This window comes from Dermacentor variabilis, chromosome 10 (assembly GCF_050947875.1).
Source record: "Dermacentor variabilis isolate Ectoservices chromosome 10, ASM5094787v1, whole genome shotgun sequence".
In the NCBI taxonomy this organism is placed as follows: domain Eukaryota; kingdom Metazoa; phylum Arthropoda; class Arachnida; order Ixodida; family Ixodidae; genus Dermacentor; species Dermacentor variabilis.
This window is the reverse complement of record NC_134577.1, coordinates 82,703,065-82,729,864: the sequence shown is the minus strand read 5'-3', so window position 1 is coordinate 82,729,864 and position 26,800 is coordinate 82,703,065. Positions and strand designations below refer to the sequence as shown.

General features: G+C 46.9%; 1 protein-coding gene across 3 annotated transcripts in view; it reads right to left on the bottom strand.

Moving 5' to 3' along the window:
• Window positions 1-24,211, bottom strand: part of LOC142560736 (uncharacterized) — a 36,857-nt gene extending 12,646 nt beyond the window's left edge. For all 3 annotated transcript variants that reach the window (XM_075673030.1, XM_075673031.1, XM_075673032.1), the window contains exons 1-5: window positions 24,103-24,211; window positions 18,016-18,379; window positions 13,310-13,453; window positions 7,294-7,522; window positions 3,637-3,766 (exon numbers count right to left, since the gene is read on the bottom strand). In XM_075673030.1, coding sequence (XP_075529145.1) covers window positions 3,637-3,766; window positions 7,294-7,522; window positions 13,310-13,453; window positions 18,016-18,355 — 843 coding nt within the window. In that variant the 5' untranslated portion in view covers window positions 18,356-18,379; window positions 24,103-24,211. The remainder of the gene's footprint in view (window positions 1-3,636; window positions 3,767-7,293; window positions 7,523-13,309; window positions 13,454-18,015; window positions 18,380-24,102) is intronic.
• Window positions 24,212-26,800: the final 2,589 nt, after the last annotated feature.

Genomic DNA, 26,800 nt, shown 5'->3' with positions numbered 1-26,800 from the left:
TGCTATGTGATGCAAAACGCTCTACAAGGAGCCCCTTCCCCTTTCTGCCGAGACTGCGGCGCGACGAAAACGTTGGAACACTTGCTGTGTGAGTGCCCGACTTTCTCGAACGCGCGCGCGGTCCTCGCAAAAGTCTACCGTACACTCAACCTCCCCTGTGTAACGGTGGACAACCTACTGCACCCCTCGGGCTGCATCTCGAGCCAGAGGAGCCTCTTCCGAGCGTTTCTGGTGTTCGCCGAGGACATCGCCCTTGCTGATCGCCTCTGAGCCCCCTCCCCACGCCTATGGCGGTTCGGCCGCTGCTGCTCCTTCCCTCTTTCTTCCACCACTCTTTTCTATCCCTTCCCCCCTGTGCAGCACGGTTGAGGTGTCCTCATCTGAGAGACAGTTACTGCGCTGCACATTACCCCAATTCTTCCTTCCTCAAATAAGAATCTCTATCTCTGCACAGTGTAACCAATGGCACGGCATTTATTCCAGCGCTTCGAGAGAGCTTCGCTTCCCAGATTCGAACATGTGGGTTCGAGCTGCATAGTAACTTTTTTTTTCTGATTTCTATGTAGCCAAAGGTTCCATATGTTCCCATTGCACCTAGTTATTTTTCCCTGGTGATAACCGAAGCCAGGCGTCGGGTAAGACTACGCTGCTTTGATCTTGCCTGCTCAGCGAGGGCATTGGAAGCGACCTTTTTCCTGTTCTTAAATTGATGTAAAAGTCGGGCGCCTGAAACAGCAGATGATCGATCTCTCAGAACTGCTGCTTTGCCCCCGTATAGGCGTAATCACACTATGCGCGGTATTTTGGAGGCAATGTCAAGAAGCTCGTTTCTTCAATGTGTCCTCCAGTCTTAGGGAATTGAAGTGAATGCGAGTTTTCTTCCCGACAAGATTATGTATTGTCCAATTATTGATGATACCAAGCCGCCGCAGTAGCTTATATATTGACTATGACATATAGGTCGTTGGCTGCGACGGTCGCATTTCTACCAGAGCGAAATGCAACAACGCACCTTTACTTAGGCGCACGTAGAAAAAAGAATTGACTCGCCATCCCGGCCCTGTGAAAGGGGATGTTCAGCGAACCTGTTGAAAACCACCACTACAACTGCCGTAAAGGCAGGGGGGAGGGGGGGGGGGGAGAGATTACAATGCTTTGTGACTTTCGAGTAAAGGTACGTAATACTATTTTAGTGTTATGGTAGTTATGGGAGTAATGATAATTTTGACACCACACCGCCGCCCATAGCGGTGGTGCCACTACACTGAAATCAGTTGCTAGGCTGGTTATCTTATATATACGAAAGGATATAGTGACGTCACTCCCTACGTCGCAAGCTACTGTCGCCGGCTCAGCTTGCGCAACAGTAATATTTACCAGGAAACGTATGCGGGGAACGCTACGTCATTCGCATTGTTATCAGGAGCGCCTTATCATTAATTATGTGGTTTGAATCTTTTTTTAGCTTGCTCTTTATTGAAACGTATGTCGTTTTTTATGTTATATGCGTGATTCCAAAGAATGTGTGCACCGTTCGCTGCACTTTGCTGAGTACTTGTAGCCTCTGCGTTACGGGGATATGAGCCCTTACATTTTTGCTTGCTTATGCTAGTATGAACCACTGACGAGTCTCCACGCTGCTTGTAGCCTGTGCCTTACGAGGGTATGAGAGAGAGAGAGAGAATAAACATTTTTATTGGATAAATGCAGCTTTGGAGAGGCGTCCTCAGTCCAGAGTGCCTTGAGCTCGAGCCGCGTCCTGGAACCTCTCAATCAGCCGTTGCTGATCCTCGACGTCGGAGCTGGCGAAGGCTCTCTCCCAAAGCTCCTTGGTGGGGTAAGGGTTCGGAGGATTTAATGGTGCCGTTCTGCTGCCCCCTACTATGTGCCTGACGGACTCCGGCTCTGCGCTGAAGCGGCATTGCGGAGAGAATTGTGTAGGGGCTATGAGGTGATTTCTGGTTGGGTGGTGGAATGTATTAACCTGTAGAGCTTGGAGGAATCGCTCCTGCTCTCTAGGTAGTTACTTGCCTTTCTGATCATTGTGTTGATTTTCTTTAGTTCCGTCTCGTTGAGTAGTGCGTATGGAATAGCGTAAGTTATTCGAGACACGACGAAGGCTTGGACAAGCCGAAGCGTGTCCGCCTCCCCCATACCTCTTTGTCTTGGTTGTTATTCGCCGGATCATGCGGGTAACTTGGGCTGTTGTATTCTTAAGCTTGTGAATGAATATTGTATTGGTGCGATCGGACTGGAAAACCATTCCCAACATATTTAAGCTCCGAGACGGAACGAGTGCGTGTCTTCAGTTGTATGTTGACAGTGGGCGAGTCGATGCGTGCTTCTTCCGCGGTGAGACCAGGAGTAGCTCCGACTTTTGGTAGGGCACAGCTGAGGCCGCATGACTAAGTCTAGTCGCTCACCACGTCTGCCGCTTCCTGCAAGCGGCTCTCCATTTCCACGACGGACCCCGTGGACGACCAGATATTAATATCGTCGGCATATAGGCCATGCCGGATCCCCGGGATGTTATCGAGGAGCCATTGTTATCGAGGGTATGATGTTATCGAGGGTATGAGCCATTGCTCTGCCCTGCACTGCCACCGGCATCGGCCCGCCATTGTTTTCTGACGACGTTACGCCACGAAGAAATCCCGGGATCCTAGCCATAGACAGCTAGCTTCGCTGTAAACACGCAGGTGTTGGAAATCAATCCGGAGGCTCCCCACCTCTTTTCCCTACGGCGTGCCTCAGTATCATATCAGGCTTGTCACCCGTCAAATACCATATATGTTTGACTAATTTTGCCACATTATGCATGTAAGCGTTCTCTCACTCTGTGATGTTTATGTTGCGAAGGCCGGTAAAACTGAATGGCCCCCTGCCCCCCTCCCCTTGCATGCTTCGCAATAAACCATAGCACGAAAGCTGTAGCTGGAGATCTTGTAATCGTGCCTTTCTTTGTCTCTTCATTGATTGTTCACTGATACCAGCCATGAGTTGTTAAAGACAGCCTCTCATAGGTTCGCGTCGCCACCTAACGGAGAAAGGTGCATGAGGCGAAATTGACATCGATAGCAAGGTATTAGAATATTACACGGACTACGGTTCGTACATTTATGGGCATTGTAAATAGCAAAGAGCACTCGCTTGCTAAGCTAACATACGTGGTACACGACACGCGCCTGCCCAAGAACGCAGGTGAACGAAGTTCACTCAAATAACCGCGAGCATCCCAGGACAGAGGGCTCCCTAACCCAGGGGCTTCCATTTATTAACGATAAAGTTTTTACTCATTTCATTCGCTCATACGCTGCCACAACAGCTTGCGTGGTGAGGAGCGCCGGCAACGGGAAGCGCTCGCGCTTCTCCCAAAGCGAACGTTCCCTCCTACAATTGAGTGTGCCGCACGACTCCGACACTAAGCATGTCACGTGACCTCCAACACTTGGCACGCGGGAAGAGGAGCACCGCATCGAGGCGCCAGCCTTCGCCCTTGCCCTCACCCTCTCCCCGGCATCAGCTCACGCGACACCCGGAGCGCGGGCTCGTGGTCACATGGGCCACGCAAGAGCTGTCACACCCGGGGTTACCATTGAGACGGGTCGAGCGCGCTTCGCGTGCAATGCAAAGCACCTTGGATGCATCCGGCTTCTCGGAGGCGTCTGCCTTGGTGCCCTGCTCTAATTCGGCCGCTGGCTGGGCATCCGCGTTCTCTGGCCGGTGTATCGATGGCACGGGGTCGCTCGGAGACATCCACGGAGGCCTGTGGAGAGCGGCGAAAGAGAGCAGTGGGGAAAAAAAGAAAATGAGAAAAAGAAAGTGTCTCCCGTGCAGTGCCTAGATTTGTGTCACGTTACCTTAACTGCGCATGCGCCAGTGATGCTCACTGCCGAATTGTAACACAGGGGACCGCGCTCAGTCGAGCTGCAGTGAAGCTGCTTTTCCCCGTCACACACTTGATCTTCTTAGATTATTAACGATTGATTGATTGATTGATTGATTGATTGATTGGATTGATTGATTGGTTGATTGATTGATTGATTGATTGATTGATTGATTGATTGATTGATTGATTGATTGATTGATTGATTGATTGATTGATTGATTGATTCGCGGTGGGTCTTAGCAAGCGTTCACTGTTCCCACTGAATAACAAAGTACTCACTCATACTATTGAAGTTGCAGAAGCTCTGCCACGCGCTTGGCACGGTAAAAGGATGACACTTTGCAAGTACGAAGGCTGGCATGCACTTATAAGATACTTTAATTTGACAGTTAAACTGCAGAAAGGTATGTGACCGGGCTATAGTTGGTGTTCCATCTTGTTAAAGAGTGCGAAACGAGAGAAAGAACACCAAGAAAAAGAGGGGGGACGCAGACAGGCGCTGACTTCCAACTTTGGAAGTCGCCGTATACCGCGTATTCGGTCCACGTAATCATAATCATGATTATGGCATGTAAAACCACCGGATTTAACTTTTTCAACTTTGTAAGTGAAAGTTCCAAGTAAGCGCTTGTCTTCGTCCCCCCCCCCCCACCTTTTTTTTCCCGTCCTTTGTCTCGTTTGGATGATGACAAAGCACGCCGCATGATGGTACTTGAAGTTGTACGTTGGTCTCAAAATACCCAACCTGGGGTCATTGATAATATCGTGACGTCACGACACAGATAATAATCTGCTGACGTCGCGAAGCAATAAGGTTAGTTACAAGGGCATTTTTCATTAAAGAAGAATAAGCAATAACGATGCATGTGTCTTTTCTGCCTGCGCTCAAGTGTAGCAGCCGTTGCGATACCATAAACGGAGCGAGCCAGTGTATCATAAGGTCGTGGCTATAGTGTTCTAGAAGGTTTCTATTCGATGGGGGCGAAATGCGAAAACACCCGTGTGCTTAGATTTAGGTGCACGTTAAAGAACCCCAGGTGGTCAAAATTTCCGGAGTCCTCCACTACGGCGTGCCTCATAATCAGAAAGTGGTTTTGGCACGTAAAACCCCAAATGTTATTATTATTAGAAGGTTTCTAGAACACTAGTCATGACCCGTCGGCCTAGTGGATACCGAAACAGAAGCACGCTCTTAGAAACGAGTAGTCTTTTTTTTTTTCAGCTTGCGCTGACGTTTGCGAGTATTCGTTTCAGGGCATGCGCCTTCATTTACCACAAAATATGACGAGTTGTAAATATTATGCCGGCACTCTTTAAAGGCTCGCAACAATGATGTCTATCATGCTGGCACTTGTGGATGCAACCACATGGTGGATGCAACAGCATTGTTTGCAATAAAAAGGTACCTAGCCAGATGTTAGTTTTCTTTTTTTTAATGTACTATTGTTCTCTCAGTCTTTAGTTCCTTACTCCTCGCTTGGTCCCACTGAGCGTACTTCGATGTCGCCCGAAGTTAAGTGGTAGCCGAGTCCATGTATCGCAATAATCAGAACGGTTGTTGTTGGGATTTTTCATGGGACAGTAGCCTCAACTTCGGCAGCTATAGAAAATTTTTTTCTGTTAAAGGTAATTCGTGCGTAGCACGTGGTAAGGGGGCATAAACCATTGAGCACATTGCGCTCAGAATGTCACAGTATCCATATCTGATGCTGTGGTTGGTCCTTGGTGTTTGCGCTGAATTTTTCACCTTAAAATACTATGTGCTAACTAGCCCCAACCAAAGTTTTGTTCTAGCATTGAGAGGCGGTTGGAAGGTCGGTTTCGCAAATGAAGTAAAAACGCCACGTTGAGGCGACATCAAGTTCTCTTCTACTTTGATTATGATAACATTGGCGTATGAAAGCATTCATATGAATTTAGAAAGCTATAAAAAATAGCTTCCGTGACACCATCCAGAGGGCGGCTCATACCATCGTCATCGTCGTCGTCTGTCTCAGCACTAGACAGCTTTTCGGCTGGCAACAGCCATAAACGAAAACAACTTCAAAGTTTTTTTTTTTCCTTGGAGAACCAGCACATAACAGTGCCAAGTTTTATACTCAACGATAGGATCGACAACTTGTGATCTTGTGATGAATGTTTAGCGAAAATAGCGCAGCGAGAAAGGCAAAATACTTTTGACTTCTTAACATAAAAATGCTACAGGATTGCTGAAAATTGTTTACTTATGCGTAAGCATTCTTTGGTTCGGCTGTTAATTCGATTTGCTAACTTGCTTTTCATAGCTTATGCATGTCTACCCAGCGCTTCTCCGGTGCCAAAGAAAGGAAATTCGTGTACTGAAAGGTGTAGAATGAGTTTCCAGGAAGCTGCATGGCCGCTTCAAAGCGTTCGTATCAAATGAGCCTGAACGCCGTCACAAACGGTTTCGCCACAGCTGGTTTTTCCCCCTTCTTTAATTAATACTTTATTTTTATTTTTTATGTTTTGTTACGACCTTGACTCGGCGATGGCGACGTCACCAGTTTCTGTAAGCATCACTAATCATTTATTATTAATTATAAACTATTATCACACATACCAATCAGTTATATTTGTACTCAGCTACTCCACAGCGGGCTTCTTTGCACACAAACCCGTACTGCGAAAAAGTAAGCTTTCAAGGGGGCCTGACAAGAATGGTTTTCTCTTTGATCAATATTTGTTTGCAATTGTTCCTTGTCCCTTATAAAGCTACCAATTATGTACATTTGCAATATTATAATGATTAAATGACTTAACTTAGCAAATTACGCACTTTTGTGCAGGTACAAGGCATTACACATTTAGCGTGACATTACGGATTTTGCAGGAGTACTCGCCAAAGAACGCGTACACATTAAAATTTCACCGGGTACAGTGTCGCCCTAAAGAGGATGACAGTATCAACGTACAGCTATCAGTAAACATCGGTTAAATATGCTGTCAAGTACTCCATATATACATGGCGTGAAGGATACACATGAAGACACATGGGGGGGGGGGGGGGGGGGGAATCAGAAAAGGTTGTGACATCACTCACCACGAAGCCTTCTGGGACCGGCGCCTCCAACTTACAGGTGAATTCTCCCCTCTAATCTGCCCCTTTCCCCTCGCATTCCAATGCGCCTTCGCGCCTCACGCCGCACCGACAAAGGTGACGCCAGAGACAGAGAGAGAGAGAGAGAGTAACCAGCGGTCTTATAGTAGCCGTAGCTAATGCTAGCGCACCCCCGTAAACGAAGAAAACTGCAAAGCATTCAAATGACACATGACTTCGTGGCACACTTTTTTTTTTGCAACCACACTTCCTCCTCCGTGAATCTACATAGCCGACTGGTACGCGCGAGCATCAGCGGTGGAGGCACACCGCGAGGCGACCGCACCTGGCCATGAGGAGGGAGCCGGCCAGGGCGTTGAGCGATATGGCGCCGGTCACGAGCAACGCGCCGTCCAGTCCGTACTCGTTCACGAGCAGCCCGAGCACCAAGGGGTACGCGATGGCCGACAGCGAGAAGGCCGCCCGGTAGATGGACAGGGCCTTGCGACGCTCCGCCTCGAAGTGGAGGTGAACGACCGTCTCGTTGACCACCATCGACACGGCGGCGCCAAGGCCTGCGACGGCGTTCACCAGGCACAAACGTCGTGTGCGACAATGCATACAAGCACACATACGGATAGAATTACGATTCCGTCAACTGCCCCTCTGATCACCGCAGCCGGTCACGAAGAGCATTCAACGGGCTCCGTATAGAAGTGTTCCTAAATTTAGCTTCGATCCGTTTAAATGCAGGGTGCTTAAGAAAATTGCGGTCGAAATTGCTTGAAACAGAAGACGCCCGTGTGTTTGGTTCCACACTTTGGGACACCATCTCGAAACTGGTGCCATCCGGGAAATTCATTTTAAGTGGATACGTCTTGCAAGCTCATCGGCTACATGTCGTATTGCACTATGTGCAAAGGTGTAATTAAGAAGTGAATTAGTGAATTTTTGTAAATTGTTTGAATATGTGTTTCGATTTGGCAGCAGTGGCGTGAGCAGCACTGGATCGTTCGCATGGACTGACAGCAGTATCTTTTTGCTGCAGGGTCGGTAATCAGTTCATTCTGATCCGTCTACTATCTACGTCCTGGGCCTACCTGCCACGTGCGGTCAAGTTTCGCCCTTCGGCCGCTACCCCGAGCAAAGCGCTGACCCCAAGACTACACGTGCGGACTGTTCCTAGCTGCTGGTTTGCTGAAACATTTTGACGTCATCAGCGAAAAGGCTACAAACACTGGGACCTTGTCGGGCACCGACCAAATGGTAGCAGTGGCGTGAACAGCACTGGATCATTCGCATGGACTGACAACAGTATCCTTTTGCTGCAGGTTGGTGAAATCTGTTTACTCCTTTTGTAACTTCGTCACTACACTTGAAATTGTGCCACGACACTGCTGCCATACGATAGCATACCAGCGTTTGTTGTAACTTGCTGCTGGTCATCATGACAAAAATAAGCAAATAATTGGCCCTTGAGGACCTGAAGAGTCAAATTAGGATCGACCTCAAGAATTTGAAAGATTCTCTGAAACGAGACTTTCGAAATGAACTCAGAGAAATAAAAGCTAATCTAAAGTTTACTGATGACAAATTTGATGATATGGTAACTAATCTGAAAGCAGTTCTAGAAGAAAATAAACGCTTGCGCACTGAAAATGACAACCTAAAGTCACGTTGTGATCAAATAGGAAGTCAAACGAAATCGAACGAGTCTCGAATCATGGACTGCGAACAATACTCGTGAAACGCCAATATAGAAATAAAAGAAATACCAGGGAATGCTAATGAAAAAACTGACGGAAATCATGATGATGCTTGGTGACTGTATTGTGGAAGCCACCGTCTGATATTGACGTGCGCCACCGGGTTTTAATACCAGGAAGCCAAACTGGAAAGAGCATTATTGTCCAGTTTGCACTCCGAAGGAAACGAAATGCTGTGCTGGAGAAAGGAAGACGAAAGCGACTAACGGCTAGTGAACTTGGGTTTTCTGAATCTGTGCCCATTTACGTCAATGAGCACCTGTGTCCTGAAAGGAAGCGCCTCCTTGCGCAGGCCATTGCCAAAAAGCGTGAAACGAAACGGAAGTTTGTTTGGGAGCGCGATGGGCACATTTATGCCCGCAAATCTGAAAACAGTGCCAGACTAAGGATCACTAGCTCGAATGATTTGAATAAAACGAGCTAAAAAATGGATGCCCTCATGAGCTGCCTCGATCTTCCTTCTGTCGCAGATCTAGATAGCGTTTACTGCGAAAATAGCATTGCTGTTTTTCATATGAACTGTCGTTCTGTGTACAACAAGGCTGATGAAATACATGGCCTGTTTACTTCCCTTACATTTTCTTTCTATGCAATAATGTTTACTGAAACCTGCTTTCAGGGTGATTCAACATAATTTGTGCTAGACAATTATACTCATTTTGCTAATAACAGGCAAACTCGAAGAGGTGGTGGTGTATCCCTGCAAATTGTAATTTCGCTTCCTGCAACAATACTTGAGAAATTTACGTCCTGCACTCCGGACTGTGAAGTGTTAACCGTTCAGAGTAACAAAAATATCTTTTGTGTTGTCTACCGCCCTCCAGACGGAAAACTTGAAAAATTTTTTTCGTCGTTAGAAGCCCCTTTTGATTATGTGTCTATAGATGAGCACGTGCTATACCTTTCCGGTGATATGAATATTGATATGCGAACTGCGTCACCAGAGAAGACAGAATTTGCTTCTTTATTTGATTCTTATGCTCTTGTGAATGTAATTACTGTACCAACGCGCGTAACTTGTTCCACTTCAACTACTTTGTATTTAATTATCACTGACAACGATAAAAGCACTCTAACTTCCGGAACTTTGATAACTGACATAAGTGATTATTTTCCAGTATTTGCGTTTATTGCTAATATCAACTCTAAACATGCTTCTAAATCACCGGCGTCTTATTATCGCTGCATTGATGCAAAATCCCTCGACACCTTTCGTAATGAAATATGTACAGCCGACTTCTCCCATATATTGCCGCTACCTGACGCAGATGTTATGTACGATGCACTAATGATTGTGTTAAACCACATATATCAAAACTGCTTTCCTTTAATATGCTGTCTCAAACGAAAATCGAAGAAACCATGGATTACGAATGCCTTATTGAAAAAAATAGAAAAATGAGCGAAACTATATGCACAATTCATTAAATCCAAGGATCCCGTAAAATTGTCTCAATATAAGAAATATCGCAATAACTTGAACAAAGAACTACGTGAAGCCAAGTACGAATACTTCAGCTATTCGTTCTCAGATAATTCTAGAACGAACCCTCAGCATCGATGGCATCAACTAGGCAAACTACTTGGGCGTCACTACAACAGTGGTCCAAACTGCATTATGCGCGATGGTGCTGCGCTGACAGGGCAGGATCTCTCGAATGCCTTTAACGATTTCTTTGTAAATATCACAAATACACTATGCTCTCCTATTAATTCCACAAACACGTCAATTCAAGCACCACGAGTCTCGACGTCGATGTTTATGTCCCCTACAACCGAAAATGAAATAATTTCTGTATTCAGAAACATTAAAAACAATAGGGCTTTAGATATTACCGGTTTTCAAATAAAACCTCTAAAGCGTGTAATTGATTTGTTAGCCCCAATCTTAACATACATATTCAACCTTCTTCTCAGTAGAGGAGTATTTCCTAAGCAGATGCAGATTGCAAAAGTTATCGTGATTCACAAAGGAGGCAATACCTCTGAATTGTCAAATTATAGGCCAATTTCTATTCTACCGGTAATTTCTAAAGGCATAGAGAAAATTATTCACGCGAGAATAACTAATTTTTTAAATAAGCATCCGTTTTGTCGAGTGATAAGTTCGAGTTCAGACCAAAAAGATCCACTGAGTTGGCACTGCTCAAGCAAAAGGAACTCATCATAAATGCATTTGAAGAGAAGCTGCATGTCCTCGGAATTTATGTTGACTTTTCCAAAGCCTTTGATTTAATCAATCATGACTTGTTAGTGAATAAACTAAACCACTATGGTACCAGACGGATTCCTAATTCTTTGATACGGTCATACCTTCAACATCGTAACGAAACTGTAGCACCCAATGATGCTTTGTCTGATGGCCAATACATAAAATCGGGCGTGCCGCAAGGCAGCATCTTAAAAAAAATTAAATTAAATTCTGGGGTTTTACGAGCCAAAACCACCTACTGATTATGAGGCACGCTGTAGTAGAGGACTCCGGTAATTTCGACCACTTGGGGTTCTTTAATGTGCAGCTAAACCTAAGTAGACGGGTGTTTTCGCCTTTCGCCCCCATCGGCAGCATCTTAGGCCATTTGTTGTTTTTAGTTTACTTAAATGATATATTTTACGCTAAACTACCGGTGAACCTTACTGCCTACGCTGATGACCTTAGGGTGCTCATTACGGGTAGTAGAGAAAATGACTTATCCTCTACAGGCAATGAGTTTTTGCAATACATGTGTCAGTGGTCGCAGGAAAATTACCTAAAGGTGAACACAAGCAAAACTAAAGCCCTGGTATTTCGAGCGAAAAACAAAGTTTTAAAAGATATTATGCTTAGGTTTGGGGACAACTATATTGAAATCGTGCGTAGTATCAAATGTCTGGGAGTAACCTTCTCGGAATCACTTAATTTGGATGCCCAAATTAATAACATACGGTCAAAAATGAACAAAGTTAATGGAGTGCTATGTCGTCAATGGTATGTGCTATCAACAAGAATTAAACTATTAATCTACAACGCTTTCATAGTTACAATACTTAACTATTGCCACACTGTCTGGGGCACAAGTACGAAGCATAATTTATCCAAGATTATTGTTACACAGAAACGTGCGATAAGATTAATTGCTAACATACCATGGTATGCCCACACAGAAAGCTATTATTCCGAGTTGAGAATCATTGAAGTGCCTAATCTTTATGCCTTCAGATTAATTCTTATGAACAAGAATGCTATTAGAACAAACAACGCAGGTATGTTGACACTATTCAACCTTCAAAGCCATGTGCCCATGTACAATGTAAGCCGCTGCACCGCTTGGTCTACATCGTTTTGTCGGACTGTGTACCGATTTCAATCAAGCGCCTATAAACTTCCCTGTTACCTTAACACACTTCAGCGGAATAACATCTCACTGGAATAAATATCGAAAAATAAGTTAATTAGTGTTTTGCCGCTCCTGCACAAATGTATGGTGTTTCGTTCTGTTTTTTGTATGTCGCGCTATTGTTTCTTACATCCCACAATGTTAACAAATGCACTAAGGCTGTTCTCAATTTTGTACGTATATTTTCTTACTGATCCCTACTGTATTGTTGCCCTTGCACGTTCGCAAATTTCGCAGTGTCTTCCAATGTTTCCAGTATTTCGCTGCGTTTGTCATGACGAAGCTGTTTCCTCGGCATACTGTCATGTGGGGCGTAATGGGGTTTTTTCAAGCCGCTGCATGCCGCTTTTACCCTTACGTCCGCTCTCATTCTGTATTTTGTGGAAAGAGAGGAATAAAGATTATTATTATTATTATTATTATTATTATTATTATTATTATTATTATTATTATTATTATTATTATTATTATTATTATTATTATTATTATTATTATTAATTTCTCGTGCTAGTAATGTCCGCCTTTTCGAATTATCCAGCTTAAGGAAAGAACTATCTGCAACAGGCGACATTTAAAAGAAGTTCCGTAAAACCTAAGTAATCACCCCGTATATTTAACACAATCAATTTGTGACCCTCCGTGCTATAGTAGCTCCGTGCATGGCTAAGAGGCGTTGCACTGCTGTGCAAATGGCCGTGGGCTCATTCCCAAAACTTTCGTGTACAGTGAATAGGGGGGGGGGGGGCATGATAAGAAGAAAACCTAGGAAGTCAATTTAACCCGGAGCCTTCCTCTACGGCGTCTCTCATAATTAACCCACTGTGCTGTTTCTACGGATGTTAAACGTGCCGTAGACCTCCATACAGACAAGTTTAGATGTCAACCGTAACGCTTAATTGTAAACAGTTTACCCCTGAATTAAAGGCCATTATATAGCGTGACCCTAGGCGTATGACAATTTGTGACTTAAGAGGAGATATTAGGACAGATTTAGCGTAGTTCTCCGACTACCTTTGCCGGAGTCGACAAACATTTTGCCGTTAGCTACACGCATATCTGCGGAGAGGCTTCTAGCCAGATGAGTTTCGCAGAATACTGTATGCCCACACAGTACTATCCCCAAAGTATTCCTTTCAAAACCGGCTCGCAACCAGATCCGTTCAGCGCGCTCGATCCTGCAAAACCGTTGCCGCGATGGACAAAGCCTGCCGAGACGTACCGCAGCAGAGTCCTATCACCGGCACCAGAAGGGCAAGGCTGCCGAGGGCGAAGCACACTATTTGGCCCACGCCGACCAACAGGGCGCCTCCGATGGACAGAACCTTCAGCGGCATGGTCCGGCACTGAACGGTCACAACGGGCGCTGCGAACGTGTGAGGGTGAGAGGTGAGCTATAGGCATGGCGGCCGCCAACCGGAAACAATTAACGTGACTCACCCTGATTCGGGCAAAGCTATAACATTACTCGTTGGTTGGAATAGTGCACGCTTAATAAAGCACGAACTGAGGAAGGACAGGACGAACTTCAGCAAATCGTTTTGCTGGAAACAGCGCACAAGTATATCAATTCTTCTTTTTTTTTTCTGAAGTGGGACACACTTTTAAAAAAAAGGACATCTGTGCCCCCGCCGCTTTTTTGTGGATAGGCTATACGCGACTAGGCAGACATTAGCAACGAGGAAAATTTCCTCGATAAGTTCGCTGAATTCCTAAATGCATTTTTTGATGAGATGCTAGAAACCGATAGATGGCTCGAAAGTGGCGCTACATATTCTTAGAATTTCGGCTAAGCACTGCCTCGCCACTGCTCTGCTTCAATTTCGCAATCACAGTATGCGCCCCAAGGTTAGAGAGCTAATTAGTACTTTATTAGGTAATTATCAAAAGCGTTATTAATTCATTCATTTCTTGTTCTTTATTTCCCTTTCTGTGTTTCTATTTTCCTTTGTTTGGTTTGTTTGGTTTATCTTTCTTTTCTTTATCTCTTTTTTATGGTAGCCGCGTATCTATATTCAAAAACTCTCGCCGCGTTTGATCGTGGCTAAGGTGTAGCGCGCCATTCCAACACCTTCAAGGCTGCCGTTTATCATGTTTTTGCCCACTTTTTCTGAGTATTACAGATATTTTATTTGAACATTCTTCTCGGTAATGCCTTCGTCTCTTGACTCCTGGGCGTATGTAGAAAAGAAATTCACCGAAGATCACGATGCACTCCCTAATGCGAAATAAGTGTTTAATGCGAAATACGTGTTTTGATTCCTCGATATGTTGGCAAACGGAGCGAAGTGTGGGTGCGACGGCCTGCTAATCGTGACGCGTGGGCGCGATTAACAGCAGCCGCTGCAGACAGACCTCCGCTCATCCAGCGCTTTGTTTCCACACAGACGACGCGCGCTACCCTGCCGCCATCTCGTAGCCATCGCCGAAGCAAAACCCGCCTATTGGTTAGATCGCTCGGCTATTGGTTACGTCACTCGGCTATCGTGCTCGACGGCAGAGGTTCCATTCCCACATCGGTCACACATTACTTTATCTTTCTTTAATTGGGCGAGGTGAGACAGCTCCCGTCTTCCCCAAAGTGCCAAGAATTAGGCATAGGCGAAGAGTGCTTTCGCATTAAAATAAATACCTCAAACACGCCGGTTTGATATTCGTATCATCCACGTGTTAGTAGAGAGAGGTTTAGCATAGCGTTGGTGCCTTTATAACATTACCGCCTTAACGAATTGCGAACACTGGCTTCCACGACTACGCATGCGTGCGGCATAGCGGGCTCCTTTAAGTTTACAGGGCGGCTCTCGTAGGGTGCCTAAACTATACCGTGACTGCGTAAAAACGTGGCAGTGTCCAGGTCAACCGTTTCAATTCTAATGTTCTTGTGGTACTTGGATTACATCTTTAGCGCCAGCGGACCAGGACAGAAGGGAGACGTTGACAACACAATGCGCTATCTTGAATATTTATTCCCAGAAAAAAAATAACCTTATACACCATTAACAGTAGCCCCACACTTGATCAATACGTCGAACTGAGCTTTCCAAAAAGACACTTTAACTAGGAGGTCGGTAGACGCGGTGCTTACACAGCTTTCGCCACTCCGATTAGTCGCCTGCATGTCCCTCTAATTTCGCGCACATCTTTATCTCTGTGCCTGGACAAAACAACGCAATCACCAAACAAAGGAGCGCAGCCGCATTCATGACGTTGAACAGACAGATGGACGTCGCGGTAATTTTAGAGGGCAGCTCTCAGGCGGCCGTGTCTGCGTTGAGCGTCGGCGTCCTTCGGTGTAACCGCGCGAAAGCACAACGAAGGATGTAAGAGCGAACGTGGAGGGCAGCGGGAGAAGGAAGGCGGCGAGAGCGAAGAAAGCGCGAGGAGCAAAGCGGAGGAGGGGGGTGCAGCGGAAGCATGAGGAGGAAAGAAAAAGCAAGAGAGTATGATGAGAGGTCACGGCGAGGAGGAAAGTGGAGCGCCACGCATGACGTACGTGCTCCACAGCGGCGAGCGCGTCCACCGTTACCATATATGGAAACGAAACGCTGGCGTGGGTTTCGGACCCACTGCGCATGCGCTACGTTGCCTGCGTCAGCGCCGCTAGAGAATCCACTCCGCGCTAGCTACGCGTTCCCGTGTTAGCGCTTCCCTTCTCAACAACGAGCGACGAAGCTGGTGGAAATGCTTCGTAGATTCTGCTGCTGCTAAACGAGCTGCCCGAGCAAAGGCTCAGCGCCCACTGCCGAGAGGACAATGTATTTCAGAATCAAATGCTTTGTCACGATACATCGCGAATTCAAAACACCCAAACAGCTGCGCTCAAAATTCGCACCAGGGAGTGTCGTAATCGTTGGTGAATTTTTTTTCCCGCATTTCAACTATGATCTCTTGGGCGATTATTAAGACGCCGTCCTGTGTGTCCCGTATGCACTTTATACCGCAGGAGAGCGGCAACTCGTACACCACTGACTTTTCGCAATCCACAATAGGATTTCTATGTATCTTGGGACACCCAACCGCAGATTTTTGCTACGGGTTTGTCAACGTACACACATTGCTAAGTTTTTCTGGAGCTGAAAAATGATAACTGTTTTCACACGCGATTAGAACTGTTTTGAAGACAGCGTGCCGCCCTGTGAAGATAGGCTACACCTGCTACCTTTCGTTTGTTTTACGTCTGTTCATTCGCCGTGTCCCGAGTGCAATTTTCTACCCGAGATTGCTCCAGCAAACCCTCTGCTACAGAAACATGCAACGACTTCGGAAACCCTGCTGTAGTCAACCGTTCCAATTGATTCTTCAAGCTTGTGTAAATACTGTGATGGCACGAATTTTTAAAATAATTTCCAAGGCATAAATTAGCAATGCTCATATTTACAAGTTTTCAATAGGTGGAGTTGTACAGTAACAAGGGCTTATGAGCTGTAAGCTTACATATCCAACCTATGTGTTGGTCGGATAACTCAAGCTGGATACCCAAAAAACAGCAGCGCTCCTTCGGCGGGCGATTCGACCGTCACTGTTAGTGGATTGAGGGCTTCAGCAAAAATTTTATCATTTATCCACTGTAATATTTGCGTCCAGATTAAAAAGAACTAAATGTTCATCGACATATCTGAATACCTTAAAATGGCTGAAATAAATCAATGCATCTGGCAAGCTTCTGTTATGACGGGTTAAGTACAGGCACCGAGTATGAGCCATGTAGACACCAAATACAGGATCATTCCATTCTGCATATGTCGACTTAAGGTAAAAGCGAAGCAAAGCTAGAAAGGCCTGGACGGATAACCCACATCAATTCTGAAAGGCAACTGCACCGAAATCACAATTCCCTCTTCCACGCAAGTTACTAGTTTATTATGAAGCAATGAGTTATATAAGTCCTGGATGTCAAAAGAGAATGCAGAAAAACTTGTCAGAATTTTCCTTCAAGAAGGCTACAACTTTTTTGAGCTTTTGCCAGTGCTTTTTGAGCTTTTCGTCAGCGTTCAGAACTCTTAAGTTTTAGAGCGTCTCTCTTAGGTACCCGTTCCTGCGGCGAACGTCGGCGCCAAGGTAACCGAGCGAACGAACAGAGCTAAAGATGAAAGAGCGAAACCGGAGCGCAGCGGGGAAGGAAGGACGCGAGGAGGAAAGCGGAATAGGAGGATGGCGTGGAACTACGAGGCGAAAAGCGGAGGAGGAGGGTATGGCGAAAGGGTGAGACGTGTAGTGCGGTGGCGATGGCTACTAGATGGCGTCAGAGAAGCGCGCGTTGTCTGGGAGGTCTGTTGGCGGCGGCTGCTGTGAATCGTGCCCACGCGTCGCCCACGCGCTGCCTCTCGCGATCTCCCGGTTAGCGAGGCAGTCGCACAACACGTCGCTCCTTTTACAACGTACTGCATGAGACAGATTGTTCGCGCCAGCCAATATGTCGCGAAATGAAAACAGAGAGTGCTGTGCTCAAATTTCGCATTAGGGAGCAAGGAGTACGGAGTATTTCTTGCAAGAAGGGTGCAATCGCAGCGGGCGCTTCCCTTTTGTCCTTGTCCGCTGGCGCTAAAGATGTTATCGAAGTTCGGGTACCAACATTACCAACGTACAGCTCTGTTACTTTCCTGTTCATAGCAGCAGCAAGAAAGAAATGATGCAACCAAATATCGCTTTGTCTCATCTCAGATGACCTAGAATTCCGGCAAGTTGGTTATTCATGAGCGTCGAGTAACAGCGCGTAAAGAACTCAGAGTGAGGACAGAAGTATAAACGCATTTTCGACGTTATTCAGATCACTCGTTTCTATAGACGCTCCCGGGCCCAACGTTTAATAGATAATATCGTTACGCCCGGAGGGACGACACTGAGACGGGAAAGCGTGTCGATTTCTACTAAACCGATGGCGCCACATGATTGTGCGGCATCGATCAACACTAAGGGATCAGCGCTCACACAGCGTGTATGCCAGGCTGTAGATGAAGGCGTTCATCCAGGCGACCGCGCCTTTGGAGGTGGTGGCGAACGCGTCGCCCACCGCGAGGAACATCACCGGCATGGCGCGACGCAGCAGGGAGCAGCAGAAGACGTTCCACGCCGCTGCGACCGCCACCTGCCAGCTGTGGCGGCCGTCCGGCACGAGCTCCTCTCTCGGCTGCTGCGGCTGTTCACCCGGCTGCACCTGGACCTCTTCACCTGGTTGCGGCTGTTGTCCATCTGGCTGTGGTTGATTTTCATCGAGTTGCGGCGGTGACATGGACTGTGGAAGGCCCGGTGGCGGTTGCGTTTGATCCATGCTCCGACGACTATACAAGTTTATCTGCAAGGTCAATTCGTGAATCTGCCATGTCTTTACACTGAGGCAATCACTTTCGTGCTAACTTTTTTTTATTGCGATAGCAATTATACGGACACTCCAGGCGCATTTCTGCCGTCGCCGTCGCCGTGAGGTTCCGCATGAGTGAAAGCGTGTGAGGGTGAGCAGGAGAACGCGGTTCAATCTCGCGTGCGCGAGCGAGGAACGCGGCGCGGATGCGTGCCCTCTCCTGTAGCGCGCGAGGCAGGGTGTTGATGATGATAGTGATCTAAAGAATGGAAGGACGCTTGCAGGGTGTTGAGGCGAGGCAGGAGGGACGTTCTTCTCCGGCGGCTGCTACGGTGCATCGATGTCCTCCTCACCCGCCGCTCCGTACATAGTGGAGACAACCACAGCGTCTCCTACGGCGTTGGCCACGCAAATGCGGCCGCCGTAGTAAACGCTTTGGCGGACGCCGTAGGAACGCGTAGCCCGCACTCGTGTCTCTTGAAAGCGGTGTGCGACGTGACTGAAGTGAGCACCCGCGTGTACCTCATCTTCAAAGCGATCTGCGATGTTCGCAGAGTGCACTTTATGCCAGTAGCTTCGTAGGCACTGTTCATTCGACGTTTCGTACGCGGTGAAGCGACAAATGCACGAAGGTCAATTGACTCGCGGCTGCTGCCGCGATTCCTCACTCTAGCGTTTTCACAGACAGTTTCTGCTGTCATCGAGCCATGTGTGTTCATGTTTACCTGTGCGCGCGTGACACCATGCTGGTTAATTTAGTTACAACACGTTGACGGGCTAGTCGGTTTGAATCCGTGATAGAATGTGTAAGCGCGACTGAACAAGGTCGTGGAAAGAAGGAGACAAAGACAGCGCTGTCTCTGTGTGTCTATTTCTACGTCCTCGTTGAGTCACGCCTACATATTCTATCATTGTTAATTTAGTTAGTACGCGAATGTTTACAAGCTTATACGGCCAAAAAAGCTAGTATCCTTACTTCGCACAGCTATCCACTAACTTGCTATCGCAATCGGTGCTTCGCCGTTCCGGTGGAACAGCGGCTTTTTTTTAAAGCGAGGCTTTCTTAGCGAACGCTCTCGAACTTGTTGATTGTTGCGGCGGTTTTCTTGCCAAATTTCTCGACGCAGGATAGCACACAAGCATTATGGAGTCGGCGTATACACAAAGCCCCTACAGATGTGCTAGCCGTGGCTCCGTTCGCTGCGGAATTACGCAGTGAAGCAACAAGCGCTGCCTAAACATCCTCACTGCAATAAATAGGCGCCTACAAACGCGCCATTACATTTTTTTATAAACCTAAATTATTTCTTTACTCATCCGATTCATTGATTGCAAGAGCATTTAGCGTCAATCGCAAGAGTACTTCAATCCTTTCGACACAAACTTGGTCTTTCAGGCCCACGTACTTTGGCGCGACAGCTGTGTTGAATCTGAAGGCTTAGATGCTGCGGATCGCCTTCGTCAACCAAAGTGCACTGCGCGTCTTTTGCAGGAACACGCTGTTTCGTCTTGCCGGTTCACCCACACATTCGCTTAAGACAGTCTCGCACAGTGCGTGCGGTCTGCATTATTATCGCGATAGCAGTTAGAGACTCAATGCGCATTTCCGCCGTCGGCGTCGCCATGACGTTCCGTAAGCAGTCAATGCCTTTTGGGAGAAACTGACTTCTTTAAATGCGTAACCATTTCTATGTCTACCCAACGAGGAAACCCGACCATCCGTCAGTCACGTAAGACGATCGCTTTCAATATAGGGCCCGCGGTCGCGAGCCAATCGACCTTCCTGGCTCCTCTCGTTTCAACGCCAACGAATCGGCGAGAACACAGCGCACACGAAGCTATCAGCACTCGGTGCACTCAGTCCCCATCGCAGATCGCTTTTAAGATTGGGTCCGCGCGGCCGACTACGACTGATCGCGGTCCATAGTGGTTCGCCGCGGATAGATAATGCGCTAACTAGCGATAACGGCTCATAATTATTGCAGCGTCATTAGCGCCCGCGGCGCCACCACCTGCAGTAGTTTGCTTGCGTAATCGATTCACATCGCGCTATTTCGTGTCGCCGCAGCGCGGTCGGTTATACTGGTCGGATAAAGTTTCATAACATTGATAATGACACCGGGCTGCGTGGAGGTGAACAAGTGGCACGATGCTTACGCATACTTAGACAACTCCCAGAGGAGTTTCTGCGTGGATTTGCTTTTTTTTTTGTCGGCGGCAAACAACTAATGCATGAACTCCTCTTAAATTCACGAAATGCTGATAGAACCATCAAGTCCCTGCACTTTACATGCGGGTGTCTCCATATAGCACCCTCTGGACTATAGGGATGCATGCGAGTAGTAATCTTTAATGCCGAATCCAATACGTATCGAATAGTGCCAGGGGCGAATCGAATCGAATAATCTTCGAATACCTTTCGAACACTTTACAAATAATGAACAGCCGTTTTCGCTATTTCTGTATAACGATCTTCTCACCTTACAGTACATTCCAAACGCGGACAAGTTTCCATCATCACATGGCAAGGTATGAAGCGTTCTTTATTGAAAGCAAAAATAAATGGCGCAATAGGAAAGAATGAACAGCTTAATAATCGCACACTCGCCGACTCAGAGAATGCAATGACTGGTATAGCCGGAAAGTCTTAATCCCTGAGGGACGCAGCGAGCTCCGCTAATTCACTAAGAAAGTTTTATTGTTTGAAATGTATTGCACGTTTGCTCTAATTGCATACTTGATCACTCCCTGTTGGGGACTTGAAATTTTGTAAAACATTGAAAAACTTTGAAGTTGAACTTATTCGTGCCTACGTTTGAAGACTACATATACTTTATTGCGCAATGGCGAAAGGTATATATAGCCGAGAAAAAGTTGAAACATAAAAACTGCCACTGCACATTTATCTTTAGTTGGAAGTCAGAGAGTGTAGTGGGCGTCCCCTTGACTATTTCCGTACCGCGCCCATTGGACATCGTTAGCCCGCTATCGATGGTTTGAAACGCCGCTTTCGAGACCTTCCGCGCCGCTCACGGACACACTGCGCTATCGCACGTGAAAGAGTACTATATTTTTGTGTTCCAAGCAGTTCGCTTTTTCCCTGCCAGGCGTCAATTTTTGAACGCACTCAGATGTTTCGCGATTGTCGAAGCAGAAAGCAAAAATGGCCGTCTTCGAGATCGGCACAGGCGCTTCGGTATATCGGAGATCTCTCGATTCCGCTACGTCTGCGGCTGATTTTATCGATGTATCGAGCAGCAGCGAGTCGGAGGATGCTGTCCTTTCGTCGGACTTCGACTCTGAGGGCAACAACGAAGCAAGTCAACCCCGAACGTCGGCGGCCGCAGCCTGGCACGCCAAACTGTAGTGCTTGCACTTACATTTTTGTGGTCGAATGCCCAGAGGCAGTGACTACTAGACAACAGTACTTTTTGTATATCTCGTAATTTTATTGCATTCTTTTCTTAGTAAATACAAGCGTCCCATTACAAACTTTGCTCACTTTTATCCCAAAATCTTGATTCTGGCAATTTATGTCCGTTTTACGAAATACATCTCGTGAATAAGACTGTTATGCGCGAAAAGTACGCTCATTCTGCGTTTTGTTTATCTATTACACAACATATATAGTGCAGTAGTTCTATCAGAAAAAAAAATATCTGGCGTAACCTACAGAAAGCATCTATTTTCCCCATGGTAAGTAAAAAGTTAATATATTGGCCCATTTCGCGCTGTTATTCGCCGTATACGTCGTCATAGCGAGGAGCTCGGCAATAAAAACCATATTTGAGAAACAATATTTTAGCTATTCCAAAGTTCCAAATATTCGCGCACCTCTACACTGGGTTCACGTGAGGACTTGCTCCCAAAGCGCTAAATACACGCAGCAAGTGCCCGCAACAATTAAGAGAGAAGATCTCTGGCCCCGAAATAGGAAAGGATGCGACAGATATTGAACTTGCAGCAGCTCTCAATACCGTGTATTTCCACACGTCAAAGGATGACGCTTAGCAGGTGATAAGGTTTGGAAGCGTATTGATCACAACGTCATCGACGTTGTCACGACGTCATTACACAGGTCCACATGTGCTAACGTTGTGCATAGCACAAATGCTACGTATGACGACCTTGGTTATAACAATGTGAACCCGATAGTTCTACGCGCGTCTCATTTGCCTGCGCTCGCGTGTATACCGCAAACCGCAAGTGGCAGAGCAAGCCGACGTATCATGACGTCATTACTTATCTACTACTTAGGTATAATACCGAAACCGAAACTGGCTCGCAGAAACAAGCTGCGGTGGGTGCTCCGGGACCCAAATGGAGAACTTGTCCTTTATTTCTTTTCCCTATAACAACCCTTTCTCGCTGAGTAAATGCGAATCAAATCTCGAGAAAGAAATCACTTAATGTGTAGTTTACAAACAGACGTCAGATTCGTCGTCTGCTCTGACCATCCGCCATTGCTGGGTATTTCGTTTATGTGCCACCCTGTTTTTGACGTTCGCTACGACGCATACGCTCCGCAAATCTGTGGTCCTATAAGAGCTGTGCGATGGCAGAAGTTAGAAGCCCCGAATATTGCCCTTGGCACATGGACGGGCTTGCGGGACCAACGCGCAGGCTCGCTGTGATGAAAGAGTCGAACTTTGCGACGGCGTGGACCAGGAAGAAAATGCCCGTCAGTGCGGATGCCACTTCATACACACCGACGTGCTGCCAGCTAAGACGCGCGCGGGTGTGATTATATAATTACCTGGTGTTGTCCGCGAACTACGTCACTCTGCAAGAAATAAATTGGGGAACATCTGCAAATCGCTGCGGTTTAACGATTACGTTGGGCGGGAAACATCAGCAAAGCGCCTGGTGGCTGGTCTGATCATACCGCCTTCAGCGAAATAAGAGCGAGTTCCTTCGCGCGTGTTTGGGCATATAACTGCAGCGGCTGCACGTGAGCCAGTTGACCCTAATAAGATTTGGTGCAACATTTAAACGTCTAAAACAAAATTGGCGCATTTGTTTTCGTGCATCGTCAGGAAGCTGCGTTAGGGACTAAAATGAGACAACGAACACGCACTCGTACTGTTCTTTTTTCTGCGCTGCTCCCACCACGAATGCAATGTTCATATCTGGAAAGGAGTCCTTGTCGCAGTGAAAATTATTCCGACTTATGCGGTTTCCCAGGCTAGCCACAGGCCATTACTTTTTTTTCCCGACTGCAGTGCCTGTTTGCGCTGCCCTGTTATCACTTTTGGTGCACGCGGTTCGTAGACCCATACGTGCCTGGTTTGGCGTAGCTTGGCTGCTTGGCAGTGCTGTTGCTTCTTTGGCGGCAACCGAAAACTGCGCAGACCGGCGCGATCGCGACGCGAGAGATAACCTCGGATCAATAACAGCAGCAGCACAGAAGCCCGAGCAGCTGCGTTGTTACCCTTAGTAAAATGACAGAAGTTAATTATTATTACAATTACGTCTTTAATTATTAGATCACTGTGAGCGTCTCGCAGCGCGAAAGAGGCGACAGGAAACTTGGGCAGAAAGGTGACCGGATCGCCATCTTGGCTGACTCGTCCTTCGCCTTTTCCCGCTGTAAGATGTCACCTCAGCAAAACACACTTTAATCATCGGTCTTAGCTTAGCTAGCGCCCCGTGACTGTACGGCGTGCTGAAAAAAAGACGCGAATCGAGGAGCATTGTTGCAAGCTCAAGATGCTTACCGCACCGATGAACTGCAGCCGTTCCTGCGAAAGCCTGTTCTTCTTCTGGTGATGCCTGAACGCGCGCGGAGAACGAGGCACGCGCTACGCCGATGCTTAGTCGCTCTTCTTCCTTGTCTTCCCCCGCCTGAAAAACGCGGCACGTGACTAGCATCTTGTAAAAGAGAGAGATAATAAACTTTTATTCCGACTAAGCGCAGTGCCCGCCCTGGGTGTGAAAGAGCAGCAGATATTTAATATTTTCCTTTTTCCTCCAGGGCGGAGGCATGCAGTAACACTCACAAGGCCACAGACTAACTCATACGTCCACGGGATCTTAAAAATCTAAAAAAAAATAATGATTGGCTACTAAACAGCAACGAGATACCAAACTAAGTTCAATAGACGCACCCAAAACTGCCGGTGGTAAATGTAGTTGCGCGACGTAAAATGAAATTCCGGAGGTTTACGCACCAAAAAAGAAAAACGCACAAAAAATAAAGAAAGATCTCGTTACGATGCACACCGCTATGGGAAACTGCGGGTTAATTCACAGCAGCCTCGGGCACTTCACCGCGCACTGAAAGCATGGTGCACGAGCGTTTTTTGCATACCGCCCCCACTGGAATGAGGCCGCGCTGCGGTTGTGATTGGACCCGTGACCTCGTGCTAAGCAGCGCAACGCGATAGCACTGGGCTACCGCGGTATGCGTTCCGCAACGAGAAAGAAACATTATCGTACGCAACTGTTTTCAAGCCCCCTTAGAAACATAAGAAACCAGGATTTCGCAGTTTCTCCCGAAAGGCAAAGCCTCAATAGCCATAGCAATCTATTAGATAACTACACGAAGCAAGGCTCGTACTTTTTTCCGCTGTATAAAATTGCAGCAAGCATTCGCTTACTAATGGAATTATCAAGCGTAGGGTCCCGCTCGCACGTGCAAATACGCACAGATCTCACTCGATGACGGCGCGAAACGAGGGGAACGAACGCTTCTGCTGCCTCTTGAACGCGTCTCCTAAACTTGAATCTCCCAAAGACGCTACCTCGGCTCACCCAGCCTTTTCCTCCGACCAAGATTACCTCCAAGACAGGGCGAGGGTGGCGCAAGACCAGGCCAGTGCAACGGCCTGGAGGGCTGCCTAGGCGGTGCTACAGAAACGCTAAAACCCCTTAAACTTCGTAAAGTATCGACACTCTCCTCCTCCGCCTTCACTCCTCCTCGTTTCTCCTCTCTTTCACGCTCCCTCCTCCACTGTGGCGCCGCCTACACTGCTCGAGAGTAGCAACGGCGCCAACATGCACTCCTCGCCACTCCATAGACGCTTCTTGAGCAAAAATGGCGCTGATACACGGCGCAAAGGCCCACGTGATGCTATTAGGCCAATAGCGACGCGGCGTCGGCCTAGGCCAGAGCGCGCGAGTAGGAGGCGGCATTCTTCAAAGCGTGGCAGTACATTACGAAGCTTAGGGGGTTTTAAGAAACGCCGGTCAACAGCGCCCTCCAGTGCCGCGCTTATAGGTTTCGGGTAGCAGCACAAAACGCGACGCTCTCCTGGTGAATGCATGGCGCCACAGTATATCTGCTCGTCTCAGCTGCGCTGAGTTGAGAGTTCCGGAGAATTTCGTGCGTGGGATGCATTGTAGTACCCCTTCCGTCGCCAAGGAAGCAAGGCGCCGTGCCAAATGCGTGCACTGCGCCCGAGAAGTCGCAGACGCCGTCTCGGTGCGCGGCCGCTTTCAGTGCGTGTGCTGCTCCAGTAGCATGATGCTAAGCTGCAACGGCAGACTGCTGCAATAATAATAATAATAATAAACTCTTTTATTATTTCTATAAAACCAAATACATTCATCAGGCCTGCCAAAGCCACATTGGGCTTGACTGGCAGAGCGTGACAGGCAGCGTACAAACTGTCACAATATCGAAAAATAAAGAATATGTGTCTATTCGCTTATGCACGTGCACCAACTCAGAATCATGGCCCAATAACAATGAATTAGTTAACCAATGAGACGAATAATACGCTGCTGGCGTTATCGGGCACCGGGACTCAGCTTGAGCGGCTCTGGTATATGTATGCCGCGAAAGCGCATTTCAAGACATGGAAATCAGTAAACACTGTGATTGAGTGCCTGTATCCTTACCCCTGGTTGACGCGCAGTGGCTCTTGTTTTAAGAGCGTAAGCTCTTATTTATCACGTTTCTCGATTTCTTGGTGTCTGCTACCATGCACCTACATTTGGGGTAAAATTTACAGTTCGAGGAATTCAAGATTGCCGCCCCCATCGTAAATCGATATAGAATCAGAATCAGTTTATTCAAGACAAAAATGGGGATAATTACATGATAAGTATATACAAAAGGAGGTCCCGTAGTTAGAAACTGAAATGGGACCTCCTGTGCATGATGACTACAATTAATAAAACAACAATGGCAACATGTGAAATTTCCCATAATAAAGGTATTAGGAGAGAAGGCATAAATGAACAGAAAAGCACCAGATGAATGTATTAAGCAATAACAAGGCTTTGGATTAGACAACAAAAGTTGAAACTACAAAAAATAGCTTAACAAGAAAAAAGTAAAAAAAAAATGTGAAAGAGATATAGAGAAACAAAGTGAAAGTTAAAAATATAACACACAGTACATGGTAATGGGAAAGTCGGAGGAAGCTAAAAGAAAATACTTAAGTTCTCTACGAAACCTGTGAGCTCTGA